The following is a 25780-nucleotide window of genomic DNA, read 5'->3' as shown; positions in this document are numbered from 1 at the left end:
GAGAGAGCACAAGTGCGGGGAGAGGCAGAGGGAGAGGGAGAAGCAGACTCCCTGCTGAGCAGGGACCCCCCCCCCCAACATGGGGCTTGATCCCAGGACCCTGGGATCATGACCTGAGCTGAAGGTAGCTGCTCAACCAAGTGAGCCACCCAGGTGCCCCAGAAATGATGATGTGCCATTCTTAACCTTGGCCCTAAAAGGCATTGCCCCTCTGCTCTCACTCCTGGAATCCTACCTCTGTCATGTGAACAAGCTTGGGTCGGCCTGCAATGAATGATAGATGATATGGAGGACAGGCTAATTGTTCCAGACAACTGTCCTAGTCCAGACAGCCCCTGGGTAACTGCCAACTCATCACAGGTGCATGAGTGGGCCCAGCAGAGACCAGAAGAACGGCCCAGCTGAGCCCAGCCCAAACTGATAACCCTGCAGAATTGTAAGCTAAATCCATGGCTGTCTTTTCAAGCCATTAAATTTGGTGGGGGATAGTTTGTTACACAGCAGGTGCTAACTGATACACCCTTGGAGTTTTGGAAGTCTTCCTGGATCCTTGTATTAAATTCCTCCTTTTGTTTTTATTGACCCACTTAAGTGAGTATCCTTTGCTCTCAGCCCACAAATTCTATGAAATATGGACTGCTTGTGTAGGTGGTTTCCAAGCATTTGGTGAGCTGGGCAGGTGGGACACTGGCAGCTGGGGAGAGGGAGAGAAAGGCAGTCTCTGGGACTCTCAGCAAGATGAGAACATCCCAAAGACAAATGATCAGGAGGGAGGAGGTCTCATCTGGAGCCCCCAGGAACTTCATCTTGTCCCAGCCCCAGGATTCTCTTGCTGCCCTTCCCAGCATCACCTCTGAGGCTGACAGACAAGTGCCCACTTCAGCAGCATATCTGTATTCTTTGTCTGTTAGTCCTATAATGAGAGAGAGAGAGAGAGAGAGAGAGAGAGAGAGAGAGAAATCATCATCATCATCATGTGGCTGACACTTTTTGAAGGTTTACCATTGCCAGGTACTATTTGCAGTGCTTTACCCCTGCTATGTATGTAATCTGCACACTTTCCCTTTGAGGTAGGAATTACCATTATCCTTGTTTTACAGATAGGGTAGGAGGTTAGTTAGCCTGGCTTCAGGGCCCAGGGCCTTAACTGCAAACAACAGGGATCTCTTTTGGCCCTTGGTGGATGTGGTGGATGTGTGTGGGGCTTCCCCTCAGCCCACACCCCTCTTTCCCGAGGACTGCTCCTCCCCACTGGGAGGGACAAGACAGCCACGCCTGTCCTCATGACCTCATCTCCAAGGTTGCCATGATTGGAAGAGGCTGGTTCCTCCTGGCTGCCGTCAGCGTCCGTCCGTCATCATACGTCTTGGCCAAAATTGTGGGAGGACAGGAAATGACCCCTCCTGCCTGCTCGTGGAGGCAGGGACTGGATGTCTCATCCTTCCCCTCTAAGAACATGATTTTGGATTTGAATCTGGGTTTGGTTCAGGGTCAGCCATTTGTCAGCTGTGTCCCTGGGCAAGGTGAGTTTCTCTGGTTTACTCACTTGGAAAATGAGGACAAGAACGTACCCATCCCTTGGAGTAGTTGTGACTTGAGGGCTCTTGGCACTTACTGAGGGCCCAGGAAGTTGCAGCTGCTACAGTGAGGAGGAGGATGCAGGGGATTCAGGCAGTAGCCTGGCCCTGCCTCACCCCTGGAAGGTTCCACATGGGACTCAGGGACTGGAGACTTGGCCCCAGCCTCTGCCAGTTGATCCACAAGGCCTTTGCAAACCATGTCAGCGTGCAGTACATAAGCTATGAAGGCTTGTGTTGTTATGGCAGGAGAAGAGGCAGTTGAGGTTAGGGGCGAGAACTAGGAATGAGGCAGGGTTCTGGGTTTGAATTCCTCTCTAGCTGTGGGGTCTGGGGCTAGTCACTTCTCTCTGAGCCTTAGTTTCCTCTTGGACAAAAACAAGATTTTCTTTCTTATCCACCACCGCCCCTCCCCCTTCCCCCCAACACCTGCAGAGCTCTTGTGGACATTAAATAGAATAATGTTTAGCAAGCACATAATAGGTGCTCAATACATGGTAAGATATTATAGTATTACAGTAATAGCTAATACATCTAGGAATGAAATGCAAGTCGGATAAAAGTCAGATCCCGTCCCTCCTCTGCTCTAAACCCTCCGTGGCTCTCATGTCACTCAGAACAAAAGCCAAGTCCTTATATGGCCCGCAAGACCTTACACTTTCTGTCCACCCCCACCCCCATTCCCTCCCTGATCTCATGCCCTATTTCTCTTTCCATTCCTCACAGCACTCCAGGCACGCTGCCCTCCTTGCTTTTGCTTGAACACACCAGGGAAGTCCTACCTCAGGGCCTTTTGCCCTGGCTATTTTCCCTGCTGGCTATGCCCTTCTGCCAGGCATCCACTGACATCCATCCCTCCTTTGCTCAGTGTCTTTGCTCAGATGTCACTTTCTTGGGGAGGCCTTCACTGACTTAATTAAACCCTACCCCACCCCAACCCTGGCCTTACTTCCCAGCCTTACTCCACTGCTTAGCACTCATCATTATCCAACATGCTATCTATATTTTACTTGGTCGGGGCACCTGGGTGGCTCAGATGGTTAAGCGTCTGCCTTCGGCTCAGGTCATGATCCCAGGGTCCTGGGATTGAGCCCCGCATCGGGTTCCCTGCTTGGCGGGGAACCTGCTTCTCCCTCTCCCTCAACTGTTCCCCCTGCTTGTGCTCTCTCACTCTCTCTGCCAAATAAATAAATAAAATCTTTAAAAAAATAAAATAAAAAAAATATTTTACTTGGTCATCACGTGAATTGCTGGTGTCTCTGACTAGGATGCAAGTTCCTGAGGTCCAGGACTCCGGCTGCTATTCCCAGGGTTTCCCCAGCGCCAGCAGGGTGTGCACTGGATTGATATGTGTAGAAGGACTGAATACAGCACTGACCACATGCCGGGCACAGGTGTGGATGCTTTAGAAATAGTAGCTTGTTTCATCCTCACAACAGCCTCAAGGATGGCATTTTGCAGATGGGCAAACTGAGGCACAGACAGTGGGAGCAACTTGCCCATGGCCTCACTGCGGGTAGGGAATAGAGCCAGGATTCGAACCTAGGCAGATGAGCTCCGGAATCCTTTTCTGTCTCTTTGTTCCCCGGTGTCACTTCGGGTGCATGCGTCAGGGGTAGGTATCCTCCTCCCTGAGTCTAAAGCTTCTTGGATGAGGCTGCTGGTTGGGTTTCTGTCTTGCTGCAGAGTGAGCTGTGTCTTGTGGGGGCTGAGCGGATGTCAGGCAGTGGACAGAGGTGAAAGGCAGCACATACCTTATGCTCTGGACGATGGTGAGGCTTATGCCCCCTATCAGCATCATGGCCCCTATATTTCCAGCCACGAGGAGGCCGATAGCAGCTCCTCCTGACACGGTGAGAACGGGGTCTGGCTCGATGGGCTGAGCGTCTGTGGGATCCACGTTGTCTTCTGCGGACCAAGAAGGGGCGAGACTGGAGGAGCCATCCTCCCTCCACACCGCCGCCTCCCACCATTTCACCTCCTGAGCATGTCTTCAGTCTACCCTCTCCTTCCCATCCTCTGGCCTCCACCCCAGCCTCCTCCTGGATCTGCTGCCCCAGTCCTTTCCCCTCCCAGCTCCCCACCCCTAGAAGCCAGAGGGGTCTGTGGAAAGCTCAAACTTGACCCTGTTCGTCCCCGGCTCAGAACCTTGCTGTGGCTTCCCAGGACCTGGGGAGGAAGCATCCTTCATTTTGGCCTTTGAGGCCCTGCCACTCGGCCAGCCTCAGCTCTCTCTCTCTCCCTACCTTGTTAACTTAGTTCCATGGGACTCAACTCAATTTCTGAGCTCACCTCTCTCTTCTACCTCCTGGCCTTTGTACCCCCTAGAATGCTATTTATGCCATTTTCCTCCCCTTGGCCTGGATAATTCCTATGTATCCTAGTACCAGCTCAGATGTCCCCTCCTCCAGGAAGCCCTCCCTGACCCGCTTGCTGGGTCAGGTGGCCCCTTGGCTCCCCCACCCCAGTCTTGCCCACTCTGGTCATTACTGTTTGTGGACGGGTCTGTCCCCCACCAGTCTGTCCCCCACTCAAACATTACTGTTTGGGGACAGGGCCCGGGCTGTCTCCAGAATGTCCCCAACACCACCCAGCACGGGCTGGTAGTAGGCAGCCAATAAACATTTCCAGAATAGTTGATGGACGAATAAAGGGGGACCTGAAAGTCATTCTCAATGAACATAACAGAGTCACCTGCTGCTACAGGATTTAAACTTTTTTCTCCCAGTGAATCACCCCCAAACCAAATCCTGAAGCTCCTGCTAGAGCCTGGCTGGGAAGAAATGGCAGCTCTCTGGGACCCAGCCAAGCCAGACTTTCCATCACCCTTGCCTTTTCCATGCTCTGGACCTTTGCTCATGTGTTCCCTGCTGCCCAAGTCCCTCCCCTACTTCTCTACCGGCCAGGTCCTCTGTACCATTTTAGCTGGTTCCAGGCCTCTCGTCCTCCATGCATAAATACACGAAAAATAATATTCATGAGGATAGCTGCTATTTAAAGGACCTGCTTTCTTTCTTCTTCTTTTTTTTCAGTAGGCTCCACGCCCGCCGTGGGGCTTGAGTTCACGACCCCAAGATCAAGAGTCTCATGCTCCCCCGACAGAACAAGCCAGGTGCCCTTTAAGCACCTCCTTTCCAACAGGTGTTCTGCTGGCCTCATTCATGTATTATTTCTGCTCCTTATGACAATCTTGCAGAGGTATACACAGTCACCCCCATTATACACAGGAAGAAACAGAGGCTCAGAGAAGGGATGTCACTTATCTTAAGTCACCTGGCCAGGAAGGCACAAGGGCGGGAATTGAATCCAGGTTTAACCAGCTCCCAGACCACTTTCCTGATCCCAACAGGCTGTTCTTGTTACTGCCCCCTGGGGCTCCACACGTGCCACCGCATACAGTAATAGTCACAAAATTAATAATAATATGGATAATGGTAATTGCAGCCACGATACTAGCTCATGCTTTCTGAGCACTCACTCGTGTCCAGTAACGCTGGGCTCTACTATTTTAAGCTGTTCACCTCCTTATCTCATTGAATGCTCACAACTATACTTCAGGGTGGGCGCTATTATTTTCCCAATTTGCAGATGAGGACACTGAGGCACAGAGAAGTCAAGGCAGTGGTCTAAAGTCACACAGCTAGGAAGTGGTGAAGTCAGAATTCAAACTCCAAAGCCTGTGCTCAGAACCACTCATTATCACCTGCATTTTTTTTTTTTTTTTGCAGGTATGTGCTGAGACCTAGAGAGGTTAAGTTCACACAGCCAGCCAATAGTTGGAGCCGGGATCCAGATCGCTGGCTCCAGATCCTGAGCTGAGCTTTTGTTCGAGCTCATCTTTGTCAGCTGCAGCCTCTGTAAAATGGGCTAATAATCCCCACTCTGCCAGGCAGATGGAAGGACGGGATGACATCTTGGCTGGAGAGGGGCTCAGAGTGGACCGCTCTGTAGGTGGCTCAATGCAACCAAGGATGCAGAAGTCTGGGGTGGGGGCGGGGGGACTCACGTGGCAGCGAGAGGGTCACAGGATAGGAGGAACACTGTCCCTGGCTGTTCTTGGCCGTGCACACGTAGGTGCCCAGATGTTCCAGGGACAACCTCCGGATGATCAGCATAGCCCCAGTCTTGTAGGGCTTCCCGTTGAAGGTCCAGTGCAGCGTGGGCTTGGGGGTGATAGAAGGAGCCAGGCACTCCAGGATCACTGAGTAGTTGAGGTCACTCTGGATAACGCCCTCGAAGACATAAGGGAATGTCAGCAGCATCACTCCGTTGGAGCTGGCTGTGCAAACAGAGAGCAAGGCCACATGGATGGAGGCCCCTCAAAGAGGCTGAGCACTCCTTTTGTCCAACACAGGGACATTCATTCATTCATTCATTCATTCATCAACAAATGTGTCTGGAGTTCCTGATGGGTGCCCAGTGCTGCTCCAGACACGGGGCGTTTACCCTCACCCTCACCGCTTCCAACTGCCACATTGCACCTGTTGCCTGGGCACTTTCTCCGGCTGCCAGAGCCTGCTCTGGCCAAGGTGGAAGCAGGCCAGGGCGCTACGCGATGACTGGCATGGGCTGGTATATAAATATCCCAGCTGCCCAGCCCTCAGCTGACCCAGGGTGAGGCCGAAGAGCTGGGAGGAGTGGCTGGATTCTGGATTAGTTTGAAAGCAGAGCCCACAGGATTTGCTGATGGATTGGAGAGAAAGAGAGGAGTCAAGAGGGGGTCTCCAAAGGCTCGGGACCTGCGCCTGGCTGCTGGGAACCCTCTTTACAGAGATGGGGCATCCATAATAGTTCTCTTTCCAGGTTAAAGACTTGAGGTCCAGGGGTTCTTAGGCTCAGGCTTCATGGTCAGAGAGAGGCACAGCGAGTATTTGAGCCTGGAAGTCTGATGTCGTGGTGAGTACCTGGAGCCTCCACACTGAGCTGATTTCCAATTTCAATGCAATATGATAAAGTGAAAAGAACTTTAGCTCAAACCAAGAACCCATGGAAGGCTTCCTGGAGGAGGTGGTGAATCAGCTAAGCCTGGCAGGAGGAGAAAGAGCCCACCAGGTGTAGAAACAAGAATCAATGTAATATCCACTCGGATCTGGCTCTTACTAGAAGCCAAACACCATTCCAAACACATGCTAACTCATGGCCGGTTATGAGTGAGTGAGACCCATCCATGCTTGGACGAAATCATTTGGAAAGTTGTAATCAGGGGCTCCTGGGTGGCTCAGTCGTTATGCGTCTGCCTTCGGCTCAGGTCATGATCCCAGGGTCCTGGGATCGAGCCCCGCGTCAGGCTGTCTGCTCCACGGGAAGCCTGCTTCTCCCTCTCCCACTCCCCCTGCTTGTGTTCCCTCTCTCGCTATGTCTCTGTCAAATAAATAAATAAACTCTTAAAAAAAAAAAAGAAAGTTGTAACCAGCACTTGAAATGTGACATGAACTATGATAGAAAATATCAGAATGCATTGCTCGTAGCAATAACTGTTATTTTATGACATGTGTCTTACGTGCGCGTGCTCGCGCATGTGTGTGTGTGTATACAAGTACACACCAGGTCATGATGTGAAGTTCATTTCTCACTGTGGGTCATGACTGAAAAAGCTTAAAAAACACCAGATTTGCTCACTGAAATCCTCAACACAACCCTATGGGGTAGGTTCTACCATGAGTCCATTTTACAGATGAAGACACTGAAGTACACAGATGGGAAGTACCTTTGCAAGGACACAAGTCACTGGTGGGGCAGCCACGTCTTTGCAAGGCTGTCCTGATCTCAGAGGCTGCACAAGCTCCAGGCTGAGCATGGCTTGGGCACGGGAGGTGGGGGAACTCTTCCCACCTTTGGTACCCTGAAGATGGTGCTGGGCTAGAGAGACCGTGGGAAAGGAGATAAGCTCCAGGACCATAGAGAGTCCTGTAGAATCCCAGCTTGGCCTTTTGCTTCTAGGTGACCACAGGCCATTGACATCACCTCTCGGTCTTAGTTCCCCACCTGTGCAGTGGGGTTGGTGCTCGGAGCATCTACTTTCTTGGGTCGTTGTGAAATCCCCTGTGTTTGGTGAGTAGCGAGGGCTCAGTAAGTTGCAGCCTGTCCTTCCTGCTTTTTGGTGTTGACTCCAGCTGGTCTCTCTAAAGGAGAACTTTCTCCCACTCTTCACGGGGCAAACTCCTGATCGGCTTTACAGGTCCCAGCTCGGATGGCCCCTCCTCTGGGGAGCCCTACCTGTCTCCTAGACTAGGTTCTTGCATGTCCCTGCCCACGAGCCCAGCCCCACCCAGGACAGAGAAGGCACTAAAAAAGGATTTGATGCATATGTAAGAATCAGCATCGGTAAGTGTTTTGTTGAGTGGAAATCTCAGGCCAGCCCTGCAGACCACCAGCTCTACCTGCCTTCCCAAGTCACGCTGAAAAGCCAATGGCCTCGCATGGCCTGCACCCCCTATACGGTTCTGCGCACAATTTCTTGTGCTCTCCAGATCTCTCTTGCCCCTCCAGCCTTGCCCACGCTGCTCTCTCTGCCTGAGAACTCGGTCCCTCTCGGCCCCACTCACCCTGGCCAAGTGTCTGCTCTGTCGCACTCCTGTGTCCTCTGCTGGTTTCCAGCACTGTGTCTTGAGCTGTTGCATTTCCGATGCTCAGGCTGCTTTGGGTATCCAGTGTCTCCTGGCCGATGTGGTTGGGCCCTGGGTAGCCCTCAGGGGAGAAGATCATGGTTTCTGGCCGGGACTTGTGCCCTTGGAACCAAGAAGTGGAGAGAACACCATTCGGGCTTCTGGGGACAGGCAGGCGGGCACTGGCTCCTTCGGTCAAGGGGTCTGGAGATGCGGGGGCAGGCAGGTCCAAGGAGGCAGAACAGGTGCAGGATGCAATCAGGATGCCTTGGAGGATGTGGGAAAGGAGAGGAGAGAGCAGAGGGAGCAAATGGGACCAAAGGCGAGATGATGCCCCAGCAAATAAACCTTCCCGAGCTGGCGAGGAGTGTGGCACATCAAGAGCTGATAACAGTGATAATGACAGAAATAGTGTAGGGGGGGCGCCTGGGTAGCTCGGTTGGTTAAGTGTCTGACTACTGATTTCTGCTCAGGTCATGATCTCGGGGTCCTGGGCTCGAGCTCCATACACAGCGGGAAGTCTGCTTGAGGATTCTCTCTCTCTCCCTCTTCCTTTGCCCCTCCCCCTGCTTGCTCACTCTCTCTCTTTCTCTCTCTCTCAAATAAATAAATCTTAAAAAAAAAAGAAATAAAAGGGAACATTCACTGAGCACCTCCTACAATCCAGACACTCTTCTAAGCAATGAACATATATTATCTTACTTACTCCTTCATCGACCCCACCAAGCACACATTATTCAGGGTATCCTGCAGATCCATTCTCTGACCTCTGCCCTGCTCTGCTTCCTGAAAGGCTGACTTCTTTGAGCTGCATCATCAGGTCCCCATGTCTTTTGCTTCGGGTTGGCTTCTGCCAATGGGAGTGACCTTGAAGTAGCTGGTCCCACAGCTCCCTCCCTGCTCCATCAACATGGGTCGGCTCTGTCCCTCTAATAAGGCTGCCGTTGGTGTCCCTCTCCATACACCACTGTCTTTGGGTTTTGGGGGTCTGCTCTTCCTCTTACACGGCTTCTAGCACAGAGGTAGTAACGGCTTTCTGCTGTGGCTAGTCCCTGGGTGTTGCACAATCTCAGGTGGGTTTACCTATGTCTTGCCCACACCTCTGCAAATAGTCCCTTTATTAACCCCCGTCATTACTCCTTTTGAGTAGACCATTTCCTACCTCAACCCTGAGTGACACAATTATTATACCCCCAGGAGGACTGAGGAAATGGAAGCTCAGAGAACTGAAGACCATTGTCTAGGATGTCATAGGTGATAAACAGCAGGGCTGTGAGCCACACCCAGGCAGGCAAAATTCTGTCAGTAAAGTAGACTGGTGAGTGTGTCCCACCATCCCCAGTTGCTCTCACTTCCTTTAATTAAATTTCCACATGGCTTAGTGCTTGGAGTGAAATTCTCAGGGTCTGGCTCCAGACCCTATGCACTTACCCACCCCACTCTTCTGCCTCTCATTGGATTGATGGCTGTTTCAGTAAGAACACAAGGTCCAGCCATAAAAGACTGAAACACCTGAGATGAAAATGTAAAGAACTTCAGCCAAGTGGAAAAAAACAAATACCACCCACCAAGTCAGAAGAACAATGACATACCGGGAAAAATGATTTGCAACAGATCTCACAGACCAAGAGCTTATTTTGCTAATATGTAAAAAGCTCTGAGATATCAATAAGAAAAATACCAACAACCTAACAGAAACATATACAAAGGATATGGGTAGGCCATTCATAGAAAATAAAATAAAATAGAAATGTCAAATATTCAGCTGTGCTCATGGTAAGAGAAATGCAAATTATTATTATTATTTTTAAAGACTGTATTTTTATTTGACAGAGAGAGAGAGATCACAAGCAGGCGGAGCAGGAGACAGAGAGAGAAACAGACTCCCCGCTGAGCAGGGAGCCTGATACAGGACTCGATCCCAGCACCCTGAGATCATGACCTGAGCCGAAGTCAGACACTTAACTGACTGAACCACCTGGGTGCCCTCCATATCCTCTGACCCTGAAACTAAACGTCAGGGAATGTGTTCTACAGATACACTTTCTCAATATAAAATGACTAACGGGGGGGGGGGGGGCGCCTGGGTGGCTCAGTTGGTTAAGCGACTGCCTTCGGCTCAGGTCATGATCCTGGAGTCCCAGGATCGAGTCCCACATCGGGCTCCCTGCTCAGCAGGGAGTCTGCTTCTCCCTCTGACCCTCCTCTCTCTCGTGCTCTCTGTCTCTCATTCTCTCTCTCTCAAATAAATAAAATCTTAAAAAAAAAAAAAGACTAACGGGCAGGGTCATTTGTCAAACCTTAGTTATAATGGCTAAAGATTGGAAATATCCAAGTGCCCGTCCATAGGGAACCAATTTAATAAATTATGGTCCATTCACACAGTGGAACGATACACCTGTACAAAAGGATGAGGAAGAACTCCGGAATGGCATGAACTGAGAAGTAAAGATCTCCAGAGTATGTAGTTAAGTTACAAATGCATGCTGCTGGATAGTTCTTATGGTATGCTACCTTTGGTGTAAAAACAGGAGAAAAGTAAATATATATTTGCATTTCTTATAAACACACAAAGAAACCCTGGAAGGATACACAAAAACAGTGGTTCTCTGTGTGTGATGGCGGGGAGGGAAGGCTCAGAACTGGGTGGGTGGATAGGACAGAGACTTCACTCAAGGTCTTTTCTATATCTTTGAGATTTAAACCGTGGCAATATACAACCCATTCAAAAATTGAGTAAAATTTGAATAAAGGAAATAAGAGAGCATAAATGTTCTCAATAGTCTTTCACACACACATGCACACACACACATGTGCACACACACAAATGCACACACACCAGATGGGGCGCCTGGGTGGCTCAGTTGGTTAAGCAACTGCCTTCGGCTCAGGTCATGATCCTGGAGTCCTGGGATCGAGTCCCGCATCGGGCTCCCTGCTCGGCAGGGAGTCTGCTTCTCCCTCTGACCCTCCTCCCTCTCACGCTCTCTGTCTCTCATTCTCTCTCTCTCAAATAAATAAATAAATAAATAATCTTTAAAAAAAAAATGCACACACACCAGAATGTAAGATCCGGAATTGGACTGCCAGTGAGCAAGTCCCAAAACTTACTAGCTCTGGTGACTTTGGGAAAATTACTTATCCTCTCCGAGCGTCAGTTTCCTTATCTATAAAATGGGAATGATGATGCCTTCAGTGATTTTTCTTTCTTTTTTTTTTTAAAGATTTTATTTATTTATTTGAGAGAGAGAGAATGAGAGACAGAGAGCATGAGAGGGAGGAGGGTCAGAGGGAGAAGCAGACTCCCTGCTGAGCAGGGAGCCCTTTGCGGGACTGGATCCAGGGACTCCAGGATCGTGACCTGAGCTGAAGGCAGTCGCTTAACCGACTGAGCCACCCAGGCGCCCCTTATTTATTTATTTTTTATTTTTTTATTATTTATTATTATTATTTTTTTAAGATTTTATTTATTTGAGACAGAGAGAATGAGAGAGAGAGAGAGCACATGAGAGGGGGGAGGGTCAGAGGGAGAAGCAGACCCCCTGCCGAGCAGGGAGCCCGATGCGGGACTCGATCCCGGGACTCCGGGATCGTGACCTGAGCCGAAGGCAGTCGCTTAACCGACTGAGCCACCCAGGTGCCCGCCTTCAGTGATTTTTCGACTGGGGATGATTTGCTCCCCTCGGGGCACATTGGCAATGTCTAGAAGTCTTTCTGGTTGTCATGACGTGGGGTGGGGGAGATGCTACCGGCACACAGTGGGTAAAGGTCAAGGAGACTGACCAGCCTCCTACCATGCTCACGACAGCCCCAGCAACAAGGAAGCATTGGAGCCCAAATGTGAGTAGTGCCGATGTTGAGAAGGTCCTGGTCTAATGCTTATAAAGGGTGCTCAGAACAGTGTACCAACAAGGTGACTGCCAAATCAATGCTTGACATTACATTTATAATTATCATCACTGTTACCATTCTTGCCTCTGTAATTGCAAGTCCTTGGGGTGCTGTAAATATGTCTTTTAAAGATTAAAAACAAAAGCAATACGGTAAGTGGTTACATTCTAAGGATCAGAAATACCCACTTACAGAACAGACGTGAAAACATCAGCTCTCTCCTGGAATGAGAAGTGGTAGCGAGGGTAATGACTCCCAGGGCAGCAGCACCAGATACAGACAGTGCTGGGCTCTGGAACCGGGTGTGACAGGTCGCAGAAGGGCAGCTTCTGGGGGAGGGGGGCAGCTGACACCCCATGCTGGCTGTGTGCCAGGGACTGTGCCAGATTCTCCCAACCACGACCTCACTGGTCCCCTCTACAACTCTGAGGTCAGCACTAGTCTGTTTTATAGGCAGGGAAACTGAGGCACAGCGAGCTTGAGTCTCAGAGCCAAGGTCAAAAGTGGAGAGCTGGGAGTTGTCCCATTACAGGGCCTTCTGGGTGGGTGAGGGGGGCTCACTGCCCTCCTCGTACCTCCACTGGTTTTATCTCTGAGTCGGCAGCTGGTGTCATTTTTCTTTTTACAAAGATTTATGTATTTATTTGAGAGAGAGTTGGGGGGAGGGGCAAGGGGAGAGAAAGAATCTCAAGTGGCCTCCCCGCTGAGCATGGAGCCCCACATGGGGCTCAATCTCACGACCCTGAGATCATGATCTGAGCCAAAATCAAGAGTCAGACATTTAACCGACTGAGCCACCCAGGCGCCCCTGGTGTGACTTTTCTATTCCCCTGTCCATAAGCCTTCTGTGGCTCCCCAGTGCTCTCAGGACACAGCGCAGATCCCCTTGCCTGGCACCCTCCTACATCTCCACACTCTTCTCACCACTCTTCCCTCATTGTCTGCATCAGGCAGACCGAACTCTGTGCAGTTGCCCTGGCCTCCGGGTCTTTGCACATGCAGGTCCCCCTACCTAGAATGCTGTTCCCCCTAACTCTTCATCTAGCTGTGATTCCAGTTTCAGCTCAGGCACCCCCCTTCTGAAGCCTTCCCTGACCCTCAGGGATGCTTGGTGATAGACACTACACTTGTGTCCGGGCAGGGACCTCAGGAGATGGAGTGATGGAAGCTCTAGCCGCAAAGTGATGGGAATAAACAGGACCTGCTCAGGGTGTTGCTTTTTTATCTTGACGGAGAAAAAATTTGCATTCTTCCCCTTTTATGAAACAAGGGGCACAGGGATGCAATTTGCATAAGCGACGCCACCTTTCTCTGAGCTCTTACTTTGATTTTGACAGCTTTGAAAAGGGCCTTCCCTGGCCAGCGCCTCCCCAGCTTCAGACTCAGCCCTCTTCTTTGGGCCCCCACATTCCTGCCCTACCCACTGGGGGACGGGTCTGTCTTCTCTCTGGCCTGTGAGCCCCAAGAGAGCAGGGCTGGGGCTGTCTTGGTCGCCACTCTGTCCCCAGCACCACCCCGCACAAGCTGGGCCCCCAGCAGGCGCTCAGGAGTGTTTGTTGAATCAGTGATTGAAGTAGAAGATCTCAGGTCACCCAGTCTGCATTTGGGAATGGAGTTCTGGTTCTGACACCATGGCAGGTGCCTGGTGATTCAACGAGTGTCCCCAAGGCACCTTAAGAAGACCTCACGTCTTGGCAACCCTTCCTCCAGCTGCTGTAGAATCACGGTTTCACAGGGTGCCTGGGTGGCTCAGTCGTTAGGCGTCTGCCTTTGGCTCAGGTCATGATCCCAGGGTCCTGGGATCGAGACCCGCATCGGGCTCCCTGCTTGGCAGGAAGCCTGCTTCTCCCTCTCCCACTCCCCCTGCTTGTGTTCCCTCTCTCGCTGTGTCTCTCTCTGTCAAATAAATAAATAAAATCTTTAAAAAAAAAAAAAAAGAATCACGGTTTCACTTGGAGACTTTGAGGCCACTAGACCCGGGTTCAAAACCCAGACTCTGCCACTTATTATTTCTGGGCTCCGAGCCTCAGTTTCCCCGCTCATCAAGGAGGGTGGTTGATAGCAACCATTTCACAAGAGTGCCTGAGATTCAATGAGATCATGAATTTTCAGGGCTGAGGACAGTCTCATTTAGGTATTATATAGATTTTATATATATGTGTGTGTGTGTATGTGCACATATATTTTAAGCCTGTGGGATGAAGGATGGAATTTCAGAGCTGGAACCATAGAGATAATTCAGAACTCTTAGGTTTGGGGAGCGTGGCTATTTCAGTCAGGGACGCTTCCTGAATCAGCAGTTATATATATACAGACACACGCCAGATGTTATACTTGACTTCTCCCACGCTCTCAAAATTTCCACAGAGGTACCAGAGGCTGAGAACAGAACAGCAGCTGCCAAGAACCTTCATGCCCAACTGAGGTCTCGAAAACGGATTACAGGGGCGCCTGGGTGGCTCAGATGGTTAAGCGTCTGCCTTCGGCTCAGGTCATGATCCCAGGGTCCTGGGATCGAGTCCCGCATCGGGCTCCCTGCTCAGTGGGAAGCCTGCTTCTCCCTCTGCCTCTCTGTCTCTCATGAATAAATAAATAAAATCTTAAAAAAAAAAAAGAAAAAGAAAACGGATTACAGGTCACCAGCTCTGCCAGCAACAGCCTCTCGACCCCCCGCCAGGCTGTGGGAAGGGAGAAGAGGGGGAGGCTCAGAGTGAGGTTTTCTGGGGCAGAGTTGAGAATGAACTGCGAGTCCCCGCCCCCGCCCACCCCAGGGGGAGGAGAGGGGCGGCCTGGGGCTTTCTTCCTCCCCAGGCCAAGTGAGGGCAACTCCAAGGGAACCTCCCCCGGAGAGCTAGAAATGTGTCCCCTGGAATTTGCGGGAACTTAGACCTCTAGGTGTCCAAGTGAGGGATGGAGTGGAAAGGGCCTGTGGGGCAGAGGGAATAGAGGCTGGAGTGGAAATGACCCACGCCTCTAGCATTCCGTGTGATGACAAAGGTGTCCTCGTGTTTCCCATGAGCAGTGGTGGATGCCTCGCCAGGGAGCTGGCCGGAGGCTGTCTGGCAAGGCCCCTCATGGGACAGGGCTCCCAAGGGCAGACCTTGGCAGAAAGAGGCTGGAGGGAGCCAGGAGATGCTGGTGAGCCTCTAGCGGGGCCCAGTTCATGGAGCCACAACAACATACTCTGCAGTGACGAGGGTCCTCAAAGTGCCCCCCACCCAGATGGATCCAGCAATGGTGCCTCAACCACACAGAAGGGCTTGACTCCACCCTACAAGTAAAATAGCCAAGTAGAAACTTTCCTGCCCCCTTCCTGGCCTTCCTCCCCTCTGCCCGTGGCCCTGAGAGGGCCACAGACCACATCTCTGGGTGGGGAGGAAGGACACAAAGAGAAACAGGCCGAGGCCCACCATGTCCCCCTAGAATCTTACTGCAGTTGGACACGGTCCTCAGCTGGGGATGAGGCGAAGCTTTAAACCGGGTGGAGTTTGGGGTTTTGAAACTACACGGAAACTGACCTTTTTAAGACCTGGAAAAGGAGGCAATTCATTTACTTTCTGAGAGGTGCATGTGTGTCATCTTTGGAAAGTGTGGTCTTGGTGGTCAGACCATCTGGGTTCAAATTCTCCCTCTGCCATTTCTAAGCTGTGTGGCCTGGGGGAGGCACATAACCTCTCTGTGCCTCAGTTTCCTCCACTACGAAGTGGGGATCATATAGCCCTTACCTCATAGAGTTAAGAATTAAATGTTACTACATGAAAGCTCTTAGAACAGCCTGGCATGTAGAAGAAGTCAGTCATATGACCTCTTGATATTATGACTTGTTATTTTATAATCATTATTATTATTATTTAAGATTTTATTTATTTATTTGAGAAAGAGAAAGAGAGCATGAGCAGGGGGAGGGGTAGGGGGAGAGGGAGAATCTCAAGCAGACTCCCCAATGAGCAGGGAGCCCGTCCCAGGGCTCCATCCTAGGACCCCGGGATCATGACCCAAGCCGAAGGCAGATGCTTAACTGACTGAGCCACCCAGGCACCCCTATTATTATTTTTTTAAAAAAGATTTATTTATTTGAGAGAGAGAGAGAGAGTGCATGTGAGTGGAGGGAGTGGCAGAGGGAGAGAAAGAATCCTCAAGCAGACTCTGCGATGAGAGTGGTGCCCCAGGCGGGGCTCCATCCCACAACCCATGAAATTGTGACCTGCTCTAAAACCAAGAGTCCCACACTCAACCGACTGAGCCAGCCAGGCGCCCCTATCTTATTATTATTATTTAAAAATTATTATTAGATGTAGATAGCTGGGGTGAGCCAGGGAGCTCGGTGAAAAAGGGCTGGCGGGGGGGGGGGCGGGGGGGATGGTCCTGGTCCTGAATTCTGATTCTACTCTCACCAGCCAGCGATCTTGGACAGGTGACTCTCCCTCTCTGAGCCTCCCTTCCTTGGTAAAAAGGGTCAATAGCACGGCCTCTTGGGGGGACTTCAAGAGCTCTTGTGCATCTTTCAACTGACTAGAGGCAGAGCTCTGAGAGGGGCAACTCTGACTTGGATAGAGACTCTCCCTGGGGGTGTCCTCTCCCTGTCCCCAACCTGTGGGTGAAGCCACTGTTCCTTACGCACCTGTTAAAAGTAGCCTCTTCCAGGCAGGGCTGTGGCCGGGTCCGGCGTCCAGAGGACACCTCATGCCTCGTTTTGTCCAGGCGCTGCGCAGGGGAGGTGGCCCTGTCAGGAGTGGGGCCTCCTAGACCTCAAAGTCAAGTACGCAGCTTTGGCCCCGCCCCCCGTCCTGGCCACACCCCCCGCTTCCCTGCCTGGCTCCCGCTCTTGGCTGGGAATTCACCTCCCGGACCTGCACTCTTCTCTAGCACCGGGTTTATGGTAGTGGTGGGTGGGGAGCCTAGGGTTTCGCTTGTTCCCTCTTTGCCCCCGCCCCCTTCCAGCCCTCCTGGCCTGGAGAATGATGAAGATGGAGGGTGGGGCGGAATTGTCCTGCTTCTGTCACTTCACATCAGAGGAGAGGAATGGCCAAAGGTCATCAGGTAGGAGGTGGCTGGGGCCTCGCTTGCCTCCTGACTTGGCTCCAGACTCCCTGACTATCAGCTCTGAGACTCCACGTTTCTCCTCTGTAAAATGGGGGTGTTGATAATAGTGCCTGCCTCAGAGTCAGAGGGGCCCATGGACATCAGATGCCCAGCAGAGTGCCTGGCATAGAGTAGGTGCTCGATGAATGGCAGTAGTTATTAAAATAATGCGAAGTATTGTTATAGGTATCCAGGATGTCCTGGAGGCATGTTCAGAAACCCTTTCTCAGGGCCTTGCTCCTCCTATATCCTGAATTTTGGATTCTGGAAGAATAAGCCACAAAAACTTCTTTCTCTCATCCTTTGGACCCATTCTTTCCTCCTCAATAATTGTACTGCTCAAACAAACAGCTGACGTTTATTGAACACCTACCATATGCCAGGCACAGCACTTGACCTTTAAGGATTGTTGTTTAATTGAATCCTCATAGCAACCCTGCGGGGTCAGTATGATCATCTTTTTCCAGTGGCTCACAGAGGCTAAGTAGTTCACCTAACCTCATACAGCTATTCACAATGGCTTTTGTCAGTTCTTGGAGAGAGTCACCTCAGGGCCTTAGCACTTGCTGCTCCCTTTTCTTAGCACCTTACACAAGTCAACTTATGGCTGATTGCATCTCACTGTTCCAGTCTCAAATCAAATAGCAACTCCTCCAAAGGGCCTTCCCTAATGCCTGCTACAGGTGAAGCCCCAGCTTCTTGCTAGCAAAGCACACTGTTTTCTTTTCTTTCCAATATTTACTACTGTCTGAAATTATTCATTTCTTTGTCCATTTCTTTATTATCTGTCTCCCCATTTCCACACCCACCTCTCTAGAACATCAGGAGGGAAGGATTTTGTCTGGCTGTGTCCACAGTGTCCTAGAACAGTGCCGGGCATATCATGGGTGCTCAATAATTTTTTTTTTAAGATTTTATTTATTTATTTGAGACAGAGAGAATGAGAGAGAGAGAGAGCACATGAGAGGGGGGAGGGTCAGAGGGAGAAGCAGGCTCCCTGCCAAGCAGGGAGCCCGATGCAGGACTCCATCCCGGGACTTCAGGATCATGACCTGAGCCGAAGGCAGCCGCCTAACCAACTGAGCCACCCAGGCGCCCTAATAATTTTTTTTTAAAGATTTTTTAAAAATTTATTTGACAGAGAGAGAGATAGTGAGAGCAGGAACACAAGCAGGGGGAGTGGGAGAGGGAAAAGCAGGCTTCCCACGGAGGAGGGAGCCTGATGTGGGGCTCGATCCCAGGACCCTGGGATCATGACCTGAGCCGAAGGCAGATGCTTAACGACTGAGCCACCCAGGCGCCCCTCAATAATTTTTTTTTATAGTGAATGAACAATGTGTAAGTGTGAGTGTCATGGGAGTGTTGGAATTTGAACTCCTATCTGACTCAGCAGCCCCTCCCAAAGAGGTCCAGGTTTCTACCCCGGGGCAAAGTTTCACACACAAGTCTTTGAAAATAGTCGTTATCAAGTGACTTGGTAATATCTTTATTAACATTACCCACACTGCTTTTTTTTTTTTTTTAATGATTTTTGTGAAGGCTTGCTGGGGCAATTAACCAGGCCAGGGGACTACCAGTGGGTGATAAGCAAATATTTGCAACACGATTAATAACCGTCTGTGGATGAGGAGTCTGGTGTTTCAGCTTATCCAGCTTTCAGGCTCTTTTATTGGGGCAACAGCAACTGGAGTTTGCTTTGAGAAACCAGCTTTCTCACGGTTCCAGATCAGAGCACTTCATCCTCCAACCACAGTGATTGGGGGAGGGTTGGGCACGTGACCCTAGCCTAGCAATAAAAGCATTTCAACCCCGTGCTTCAGTGATAGCTAGACACACCACCAACACAGGCCCAGGAAAAGCAAACAGAGGTCTTCTATTGGAACTCTGGGGAATAAAGCATTTTCTTTCTGTCTGGCTTGCAAAGCTGAAAGGACCTAAGTGTGGAGCACCTGGGGGCCCTCTTTCTACCATGAGTAGAAAAGCAGCCTAGAATGAGGCCAACGCATAAGAAAGCATGGCAGAGTAGATGGACAGATTTCTGATGACATCATTTAAACACCTAGACCCATCTGTGCCTGAAGCTGGCCCTAATCTTTCAGCTTTTGTGTCATCTGAGTCTATATGTTCCCCTTGATATTTCTGGAAGTTTGATTTGCGATTTAGTTACTTGCTTCCCAAAGAACTCTGATGGAAAGGAAAGGTGAAAACAGAGCTTTTTGAGAGCATGTGATTCAGGATCTAGTGGAGACTGAGGATGGGTAAGGGATGCCTTGGGGGAGGAGGATTTAGCAGGTCTTCGTATCCCAAACCTCAGCCTTTCTCATACCACATCTTAATTCCTTCCATATGTATACCGCATCTGCACTTTTATTTATTTATTCAATATTTTACTTAAAAACTCATCTAAAATAAGCTTGACTCAGTTTTTAAATAATAACACCCACAAAAGTACCTCCTAATAGGCTACTTGCATCAATGCAGATGACAGCAAAAATATAATGATGAAAATGAAACATATCTGTCCACATAACTGTGCAAAAAATTTTGGTGTGTCACTGAAAGAACATGAGCCCTGATCTGCAGCACAACAATATGAAGATACTTACTGCTGAACTGTACCTTAAAAATGGTTAAGACGGTAAATTTTGTGTCCTGAGCTTTTTTTAAAACCACCATTAAAATTTTAAAAAATTATTTAAAGAAGAAGAAGAGAGAGAGAAGAAGACAAGGAGCAATCATGTACATAGCTTGCCTTTATGGTCCAGTCAAGGTAGGATGGAGTTGAAATCAACCCTTGCTGATACTCCAAGAAATAGCTAAGTTACATTTGCAGAAATCATAACAAACCATCATCAAGTCCATAGATAACTTGGGGAAGGGATTAACTAAGTAGGAAAACAGAATACAAATGGCAGATATAACATCTAATGAGTCACTTCTCTTTCATTAGAGTCAGATAGCTTAACCAATGGAGCAAGTTCAACCTGGCTAGTGATGTCATGTGGATATTATGTAGGCCCTGAAATGATATGATAAGAAGGGCACTTCCAGGAGAAGAAGAAGAAGAAGAAGAAAAAGAAGAAGAAGAAGAAGAAGAAGAAGAAGAAGAAGAAGAAGAAGGAGGAGGAGGAGGAGGAGGAGGAGGAGGAGGAGGAGGAGGAGGAGGAGGAGGAGGAGGAGGAGGAAAGAAAGAAGAACAACAACAACAACAAGAAGGAGGAAGAGGAGGAGGAGAAGAAGAGGAAGAAGGAGGAGGAGGAAGAGGAGGAGGAGGAGAAGAAGAAGAACAACAACAACAGCAACAACAACAACGAGGAGGAGGAAGAAGGGGGGAGGGGTGTTGGAGGAAGAGGAGAAGAAGAAGGAGGAGGAGGAGGAAAAGGAGGAGGGGGAGGAGAAGGAGAACAAGGATGGGGAAGAGGAGGAGAAGAAAAAGGAGGAGGAGAAGGAGAGGGGGAAGGGGAAGAAGGAGAAGAAGAGGAAGAGCTCCTTCAGCTCTATGGTATTCTCCCCCACCCCCAAACCCAGAACCCCAGTCTAAGTATGAGAAAAACTTAGCGAAATCCAAATTGAGGGACATTCTACAAAATACCCTGTGTTCCTTAAAATGATCATGGCCATGAAAAAACAAGGTAGGACTGAGAAATTGTCACAAAGGAGATTCAGGAGACATGAAAACTAAATGCAACGTGGGATCCTGGATTGGATCCTGGAACAGAAGAAGGACATTAATGGAAAGATTGGTGAGATGTGAATAATGTCTAGAGTTTAAAAAAAAAAAAAGAACATGAGTCCCACTTGGAGGAGAGAATCATGACAATTGCTAGCATTTACAAAAGAAAAGGAGTCCCGCTTAGAGGAGACAGTCATGACACTGATAATGACAAATGCTAGCATTTATGGAGAACTTGACTCTGAGTGGGGCACAGAGCCGTATGGCAGGGGTTGCCATTCTCCAATTACAGAGGAGGAGAATGAGGCACAGAGAGGGTAGCTAGCTTATCCGAGGCCACGCAGCTGGTACATGACTGGGCAGACCCAGGTACTGGTTTCCAGAGTCCGTGATCTTAAGCATCATATACACCAATCTTTTAGTCACTTGAGCTTCCTAACATCCATAGGTATTAGATATGGTTTCCACTTCTTCACACGAGGAAACAGAAATACAGTGAGTGTGGTTAAATACATTGTCTAAGGCCAAACCCTGTAAGGCACACTCACTCCAAGCCAGCCTCACTTCCTCCGGTCCTGGGATGATGAGTTTCCTGAGACACTGGTCAGGTCCTCCGTTACTGGCTCCGTGAGCCCTCACAACATCATCATTCATGTCTCCTGGTGCGCGTGTGCGCATGCGCATGCGCACGTGTGCAAGGGCTCGGTGTGTTGGAGGGGAGCAGTAAAGCATCATTTCACTTATAACAGGACAGATAGCCAGTGCTGGGCGGCTCGGGACAAAGCAGAATTGTAAAAGGCGGCTGGAAGGCCAAAAGGACCCCCTGTCCCGCCAGGGGCTAGGTTTGGATAGGGAGAGGTCTTATCCCACGTGTTTCATGTTTTCATGGAAAGACTGGTCAGAGGCAACCCCTGCTCCTCCCAGGGGGGTTGGAAATATCTGCCTACAAACGTAGGTTATCACCATGCCTGAGGACAGAACAGTACTGCTGTTTAACTGGGCTAAACGTCCTGCAATAATAGGCGGGACTGTCCTCTGCGACACAACTCATCTCACTTAAAATGCCAATAGTGCCCCAGTTAGAAACCTGGAGTTGAATAAGGCTACGGCTTTTGGCCCACTTCCTTGTTAGGAAATTGATGAGTCTGGGAGAGGATACTGAGCTTGCGTGGCTCAGACCCCTTCCCTCCGTTTTTGGATTTGCCTGTCTCTTGAAAGAGTCCATTGTAGCCTGCTACCTCCTGCCATGTGATAAAGGGCCTCCCAGAAGTATGATTATATGGAAGAGAAACTAGTGTTGCCCTCACCCCTGATCTATTAGCCCCTTCTTTCACAGTTAAAGAAGTTTTCCCTGGGCACATGGTTGCCTGGAATAAAGACTACATTTCCCAGCCTCCCTTGCAGCAAGTGTGGCCCAGAGGCCACGTTCTGATCAATGAGATATGAGCAGAAGTGCAGTTTGGGGGTCCTGCCCTTAAAGCAATGGGCCCTTCCTTTCTTGTTTTCTCTTCCTTCAGGCTAGGGTGGGGACATGGTGGCATGGCATCTTGGACCATGGGGACAAGCACAGCACCATAGGGATGGCCAAGAACAGGATGGAAGAGCCCAGGCTCCTGACACCTTCACAAAGCAGAGCTGAACGCCAGCTTGCACTGTTACAGCAGAGAGAAATACATTTACATATATTTATATGTAATTAAAGCTATTCTTATTTTGAATCTGTTACACACAGCCAAATTTATATCCTAAATTAAGCTGCTCAATTTAAGGGAGCAGAAAAGAGGGGGAGGTGATGTCAAACCCATTGGGCCACACAGCTCAGTCATGTTTCCTGATACTCTTTATTGTTTGGGTAATTAAGCCAACATGTTGCCTCCTCTCTCTCTTTTACTTCTGCATCTCACTCTACTGGTTCTGCCTTTAGGCCAGGATGAAGGGTGATATTCATTGAGAGCTTAAGTCTCCACCCAGCTGATGCTAGAAAAGCAGTTGCAAAGAAACCAGAGATTATCTGGACCTTTTTCTGCAAAGCAGGCCCTATAATGCAGGGGAAAGACCAGATATGGGTTTCCCCCTGGATGCAGGAAGCTGAAGAGAAAATGTCCCAGGGGTTTTAGATTGTGAATTTGTTTGCTCAAGCCTTCTTTCTTCTGGTGTGCCTTTCCGTGCTACAGAGGCCAGGAAACTAAAGCCACACTTCCTCACTTCCCTCGAAGCCAGGGTTCTGCCAACGTGACATACTTCATGAGATTTGGAAAGGAGAAGTGAAATGGGGGTGCTTATGGTGCTTCTGCCATGGATTCTGACAAGCACAGTCATGGAGAGGCTGGTGTCTTTTTCTGGGGCATCACCAGTGACTGGCTTTGTGCATTTTGAGAGGCTCTTATCTGTGTGAATCTAGCAAGTGTGGCGTGGTTCTGGAGCCAACAACTCCATAGTAGCAACTTTTCGATTCCCCACTTTTCTATGATGGTGGCGGTAGCAGCTCCCCCAGTGGGTCAGTTCAGCAGCTTCAGATCTTCAGCCTGCGGGGCCTGAATGAATCGGCTTCCTTTTCCTTCCCATCAGAGAGCACTCAGCTAGCTCTCTTTCCCTGGGCTGGCTCTGTCCCCTTTGAGCCTCTCAGAATTGGAATCAGTCCAGTCCTAAATCAAATCAGATGCACAAGAATGTCACAGCACCAGACCTACTCTCCCAACATTTAGAAAATACAGGTGCACCAGCATTTCCCATGTGAAAGCAATTTTCTTGTGTTGCTGTTTCAGCCACAGCCCATAGATCAATAGGAGGAAAACATGAATTAAACTATTTGCTTGAATAAGAAGGTTTAGCAGAATTATGATGCTCTTTTTAGCTCCACGAGGGTGGGAGAAGAAAGAAGTGACAATGAAAACTCCCAAATCTTTGTACTTTTCAGGAAAAGGGAGTGTTGGTGTACATATTATTAGCAAGGGCAACAGATTATTAAGACAAGCAGTCCAGGTTTTAGAGGTGTTATGAACTAAATTGTGGTGCCCCCCATTCATATGTCGAAGCCCTAAATTTCAATGTGACTGTATTGAAGACAGGACCTTTAAAGAGGTAATTAACTTCTTTTTTTAAAAAAAGACTTTATTTATTTATATATAGAGAGCACATGCATGAGTACATGAGTCATGGGGGAGAAGCAGCGGGAGAGGGAGAGAGAATCTCAAGCAGACTCCATGCAGAGCGCGGAGCCCAGCGTGAGGCTTGATCTCATGAACCTGAGATCACAACTGAGCTGAAATCAAGAGTCAGACGATTAACTGATTAAGCCAGCCAGGCTCAATTACCCAGAGGTAACTACCCAGAGGTAATTAACTTTAAATGAGGTCATAAGGGTAGAGGCCTAATCCAACAGGACTTCCATAAGAAGACGAAAAGACACCAGGGATATGTGCACACAGGGCAAAGGCCATCTGAGGACACAGCAAGATGTTGCCCATCTGCAGGCCAAAGAGAGGCCTCAGAAGAAACAAACTGCCAGCACTGATCTTGAACTTTCCCCCTCCAGAACCATGAGAAAAAAATTCCTGATGTTTAAGCCACCAGTCTAACTGGTAATATTTTGTTATGGCAGCTCTAGCAAACTAATACAGGAGTTTGAAGGTGGCTGTCAGAGGATGCAACAACATCCATCTTTGAAGTCTGGGTGTCTTTTTTTTTTTTTTTTTTAAAGGTTTTATTTATTTGACAGAGAGAAAGACAGCCAGAGAGGGAACACAAGCAGGGGGAGCGGGAGAGGGAGAAGCAGGCTTCCCGTGGAGCAGGGAGCCTGATGCGGGGCTCGATCCCAGGACCCTGGGATCATGACCTGAGCCGAAGGCAGATGCTTAACGACTGAGCCACCCAGGCACCCCATGAAGTCTGGGTGTCTTATAAGACTCCTTTGTTAGGAATACATTTACAAGACAGTCTCATGAGGCAGAGTCCACTTTTCTGAAGCTGTAGTCTCGAGAGGACAGAACATGTTCTCTTTCTTGCTTTGCTGAGGTTTTTGTTACTAGCAGTTAGAACAGCCTAGAGTTTCAAGTCAAAATCTTGCAATCACATATTTTTTTAGCACCATGAGAATAAAGAAGGAGCTGTAACAGGGTAAAAACGTTCACAATGCACAGGAAATGCAAATTCTAGGATTATTGGGGAAATTTTTCAATTGGCAGTAATCACTCCTCAGATCAACCTCATTGGCTATGATAGTGCCACTGTGCAAAGCTTACAAATAATATGATTATTAACAGAAAAACACAAGGCATGCAACACGTTTCACCCACCAAGATAAAGAAACAAAGTAGGAGAGAAAAATAAAAACTTTGGTTTGAGTTGTTCCAGGCTGGCTTTGAACCTGGGCCATCTTTTAGACTTAATAACCTGTCACTTTATATCCCATTTGAAGGTTAATGGTGACATTCCACTAGCCCTCATTTTGGAAAATATCTCCATCTGTACAATTGCTTTGCGTCTCAGAGTTACATTGGAAAAACTCTTGTCTTCTTGCAAAGCTGAGGAGTCTGCAATGGTGACGACTCCAGTCTTCAAGTCTTACTGGGGGTAGGGAGTGGGGGTGGGCTTCTTCCCTTTAATATCCATCTGGTGTTCTAAAACATTTTTTAAAAAAGATTTTATGTATTTATTTGACAGAGACACAGGCAAAGAGGGAACGCAGCGGAGGGAGTGGGAGAAGGAAAAGGAGGCTTCCCACTGAGCAGGGAGCCTGATGCGGGGCTCCATCCCAGGACCCTGGGATCACCACCTGAGTCGAAGGCAGACGCTTAACGACTGAGCCACCCGGGTGCCCCATATTTTAAAACATTTTAATGAACATTCTATCTTGCCACCTGTGTCCCTGCTCCTCACTCCATCCCATGCTTAACGGAGTGTGGGCTATGATCAGATGAGCAAAGCAGCCTTCAAAATAACAGTTTGGATGC

The 25780-nt window shown here is 49.2% G+C and overlaps 1 protein-coding gene and 1 pseudogene across 1 annotated transcript; both read right to left on the bottom strand.

Annotated features, from left to right (window-relative positions):
- Positions 1 to 16758, bottom strand: IGSF23 (immunoglobulin superfamily member 23). The gene is made up of 5 exons (XM_045892175.3): positions 16695 to 16758; positions 8123 to 8449; positions 5584 to 5856; positions 3332 to 3485; positions 1 to 913 (listed from the first exon to the last, which is right to left on the bottom strand). The coding sequence occupies exons 1-5, from the start codon at positions 16756 to 16758 to the stop codon at positions 880 to 882; spliced, it is 852 nt and encodes a 283-aa protein (XP_045748131.2). The 3' UTR covers positions 1 to 879.
- Positions 16759 to 24934: 8176 nt separating this feature from the next.
- LOC123856278 (U4 spliceosomal RNA) lies at positions 24935 to 25066 on the bottom strand (annotated as a pseudogene).
- Between the last annotated feature and the right edge of the window lie 714 nt (positions 25067 to 25780).

Source organism: Mirounga angustirostris, unplaced genomic scaffold (assembly GCF_029215605.1).
Source record: "Mirounga angustirostris isolate CCGP_5_RB_7025 unplaced genomic scaffold, mMirAng1.0.hap1 SCAF_16, whole genome shotgun sequence".
Classification (NCBI taxonomy): domain Eukaryota; kingdom Metazoa; phylum Chordata; class Mammalia; order Carnivora; family Phocidae; genus Mirounga; species Mirounga angustirostris.
The sequence above is the reverse complement of the archived record's forward strand: the minus strand, read 5'-3'. Positions and strand labels throughout refer to the sequence as shown.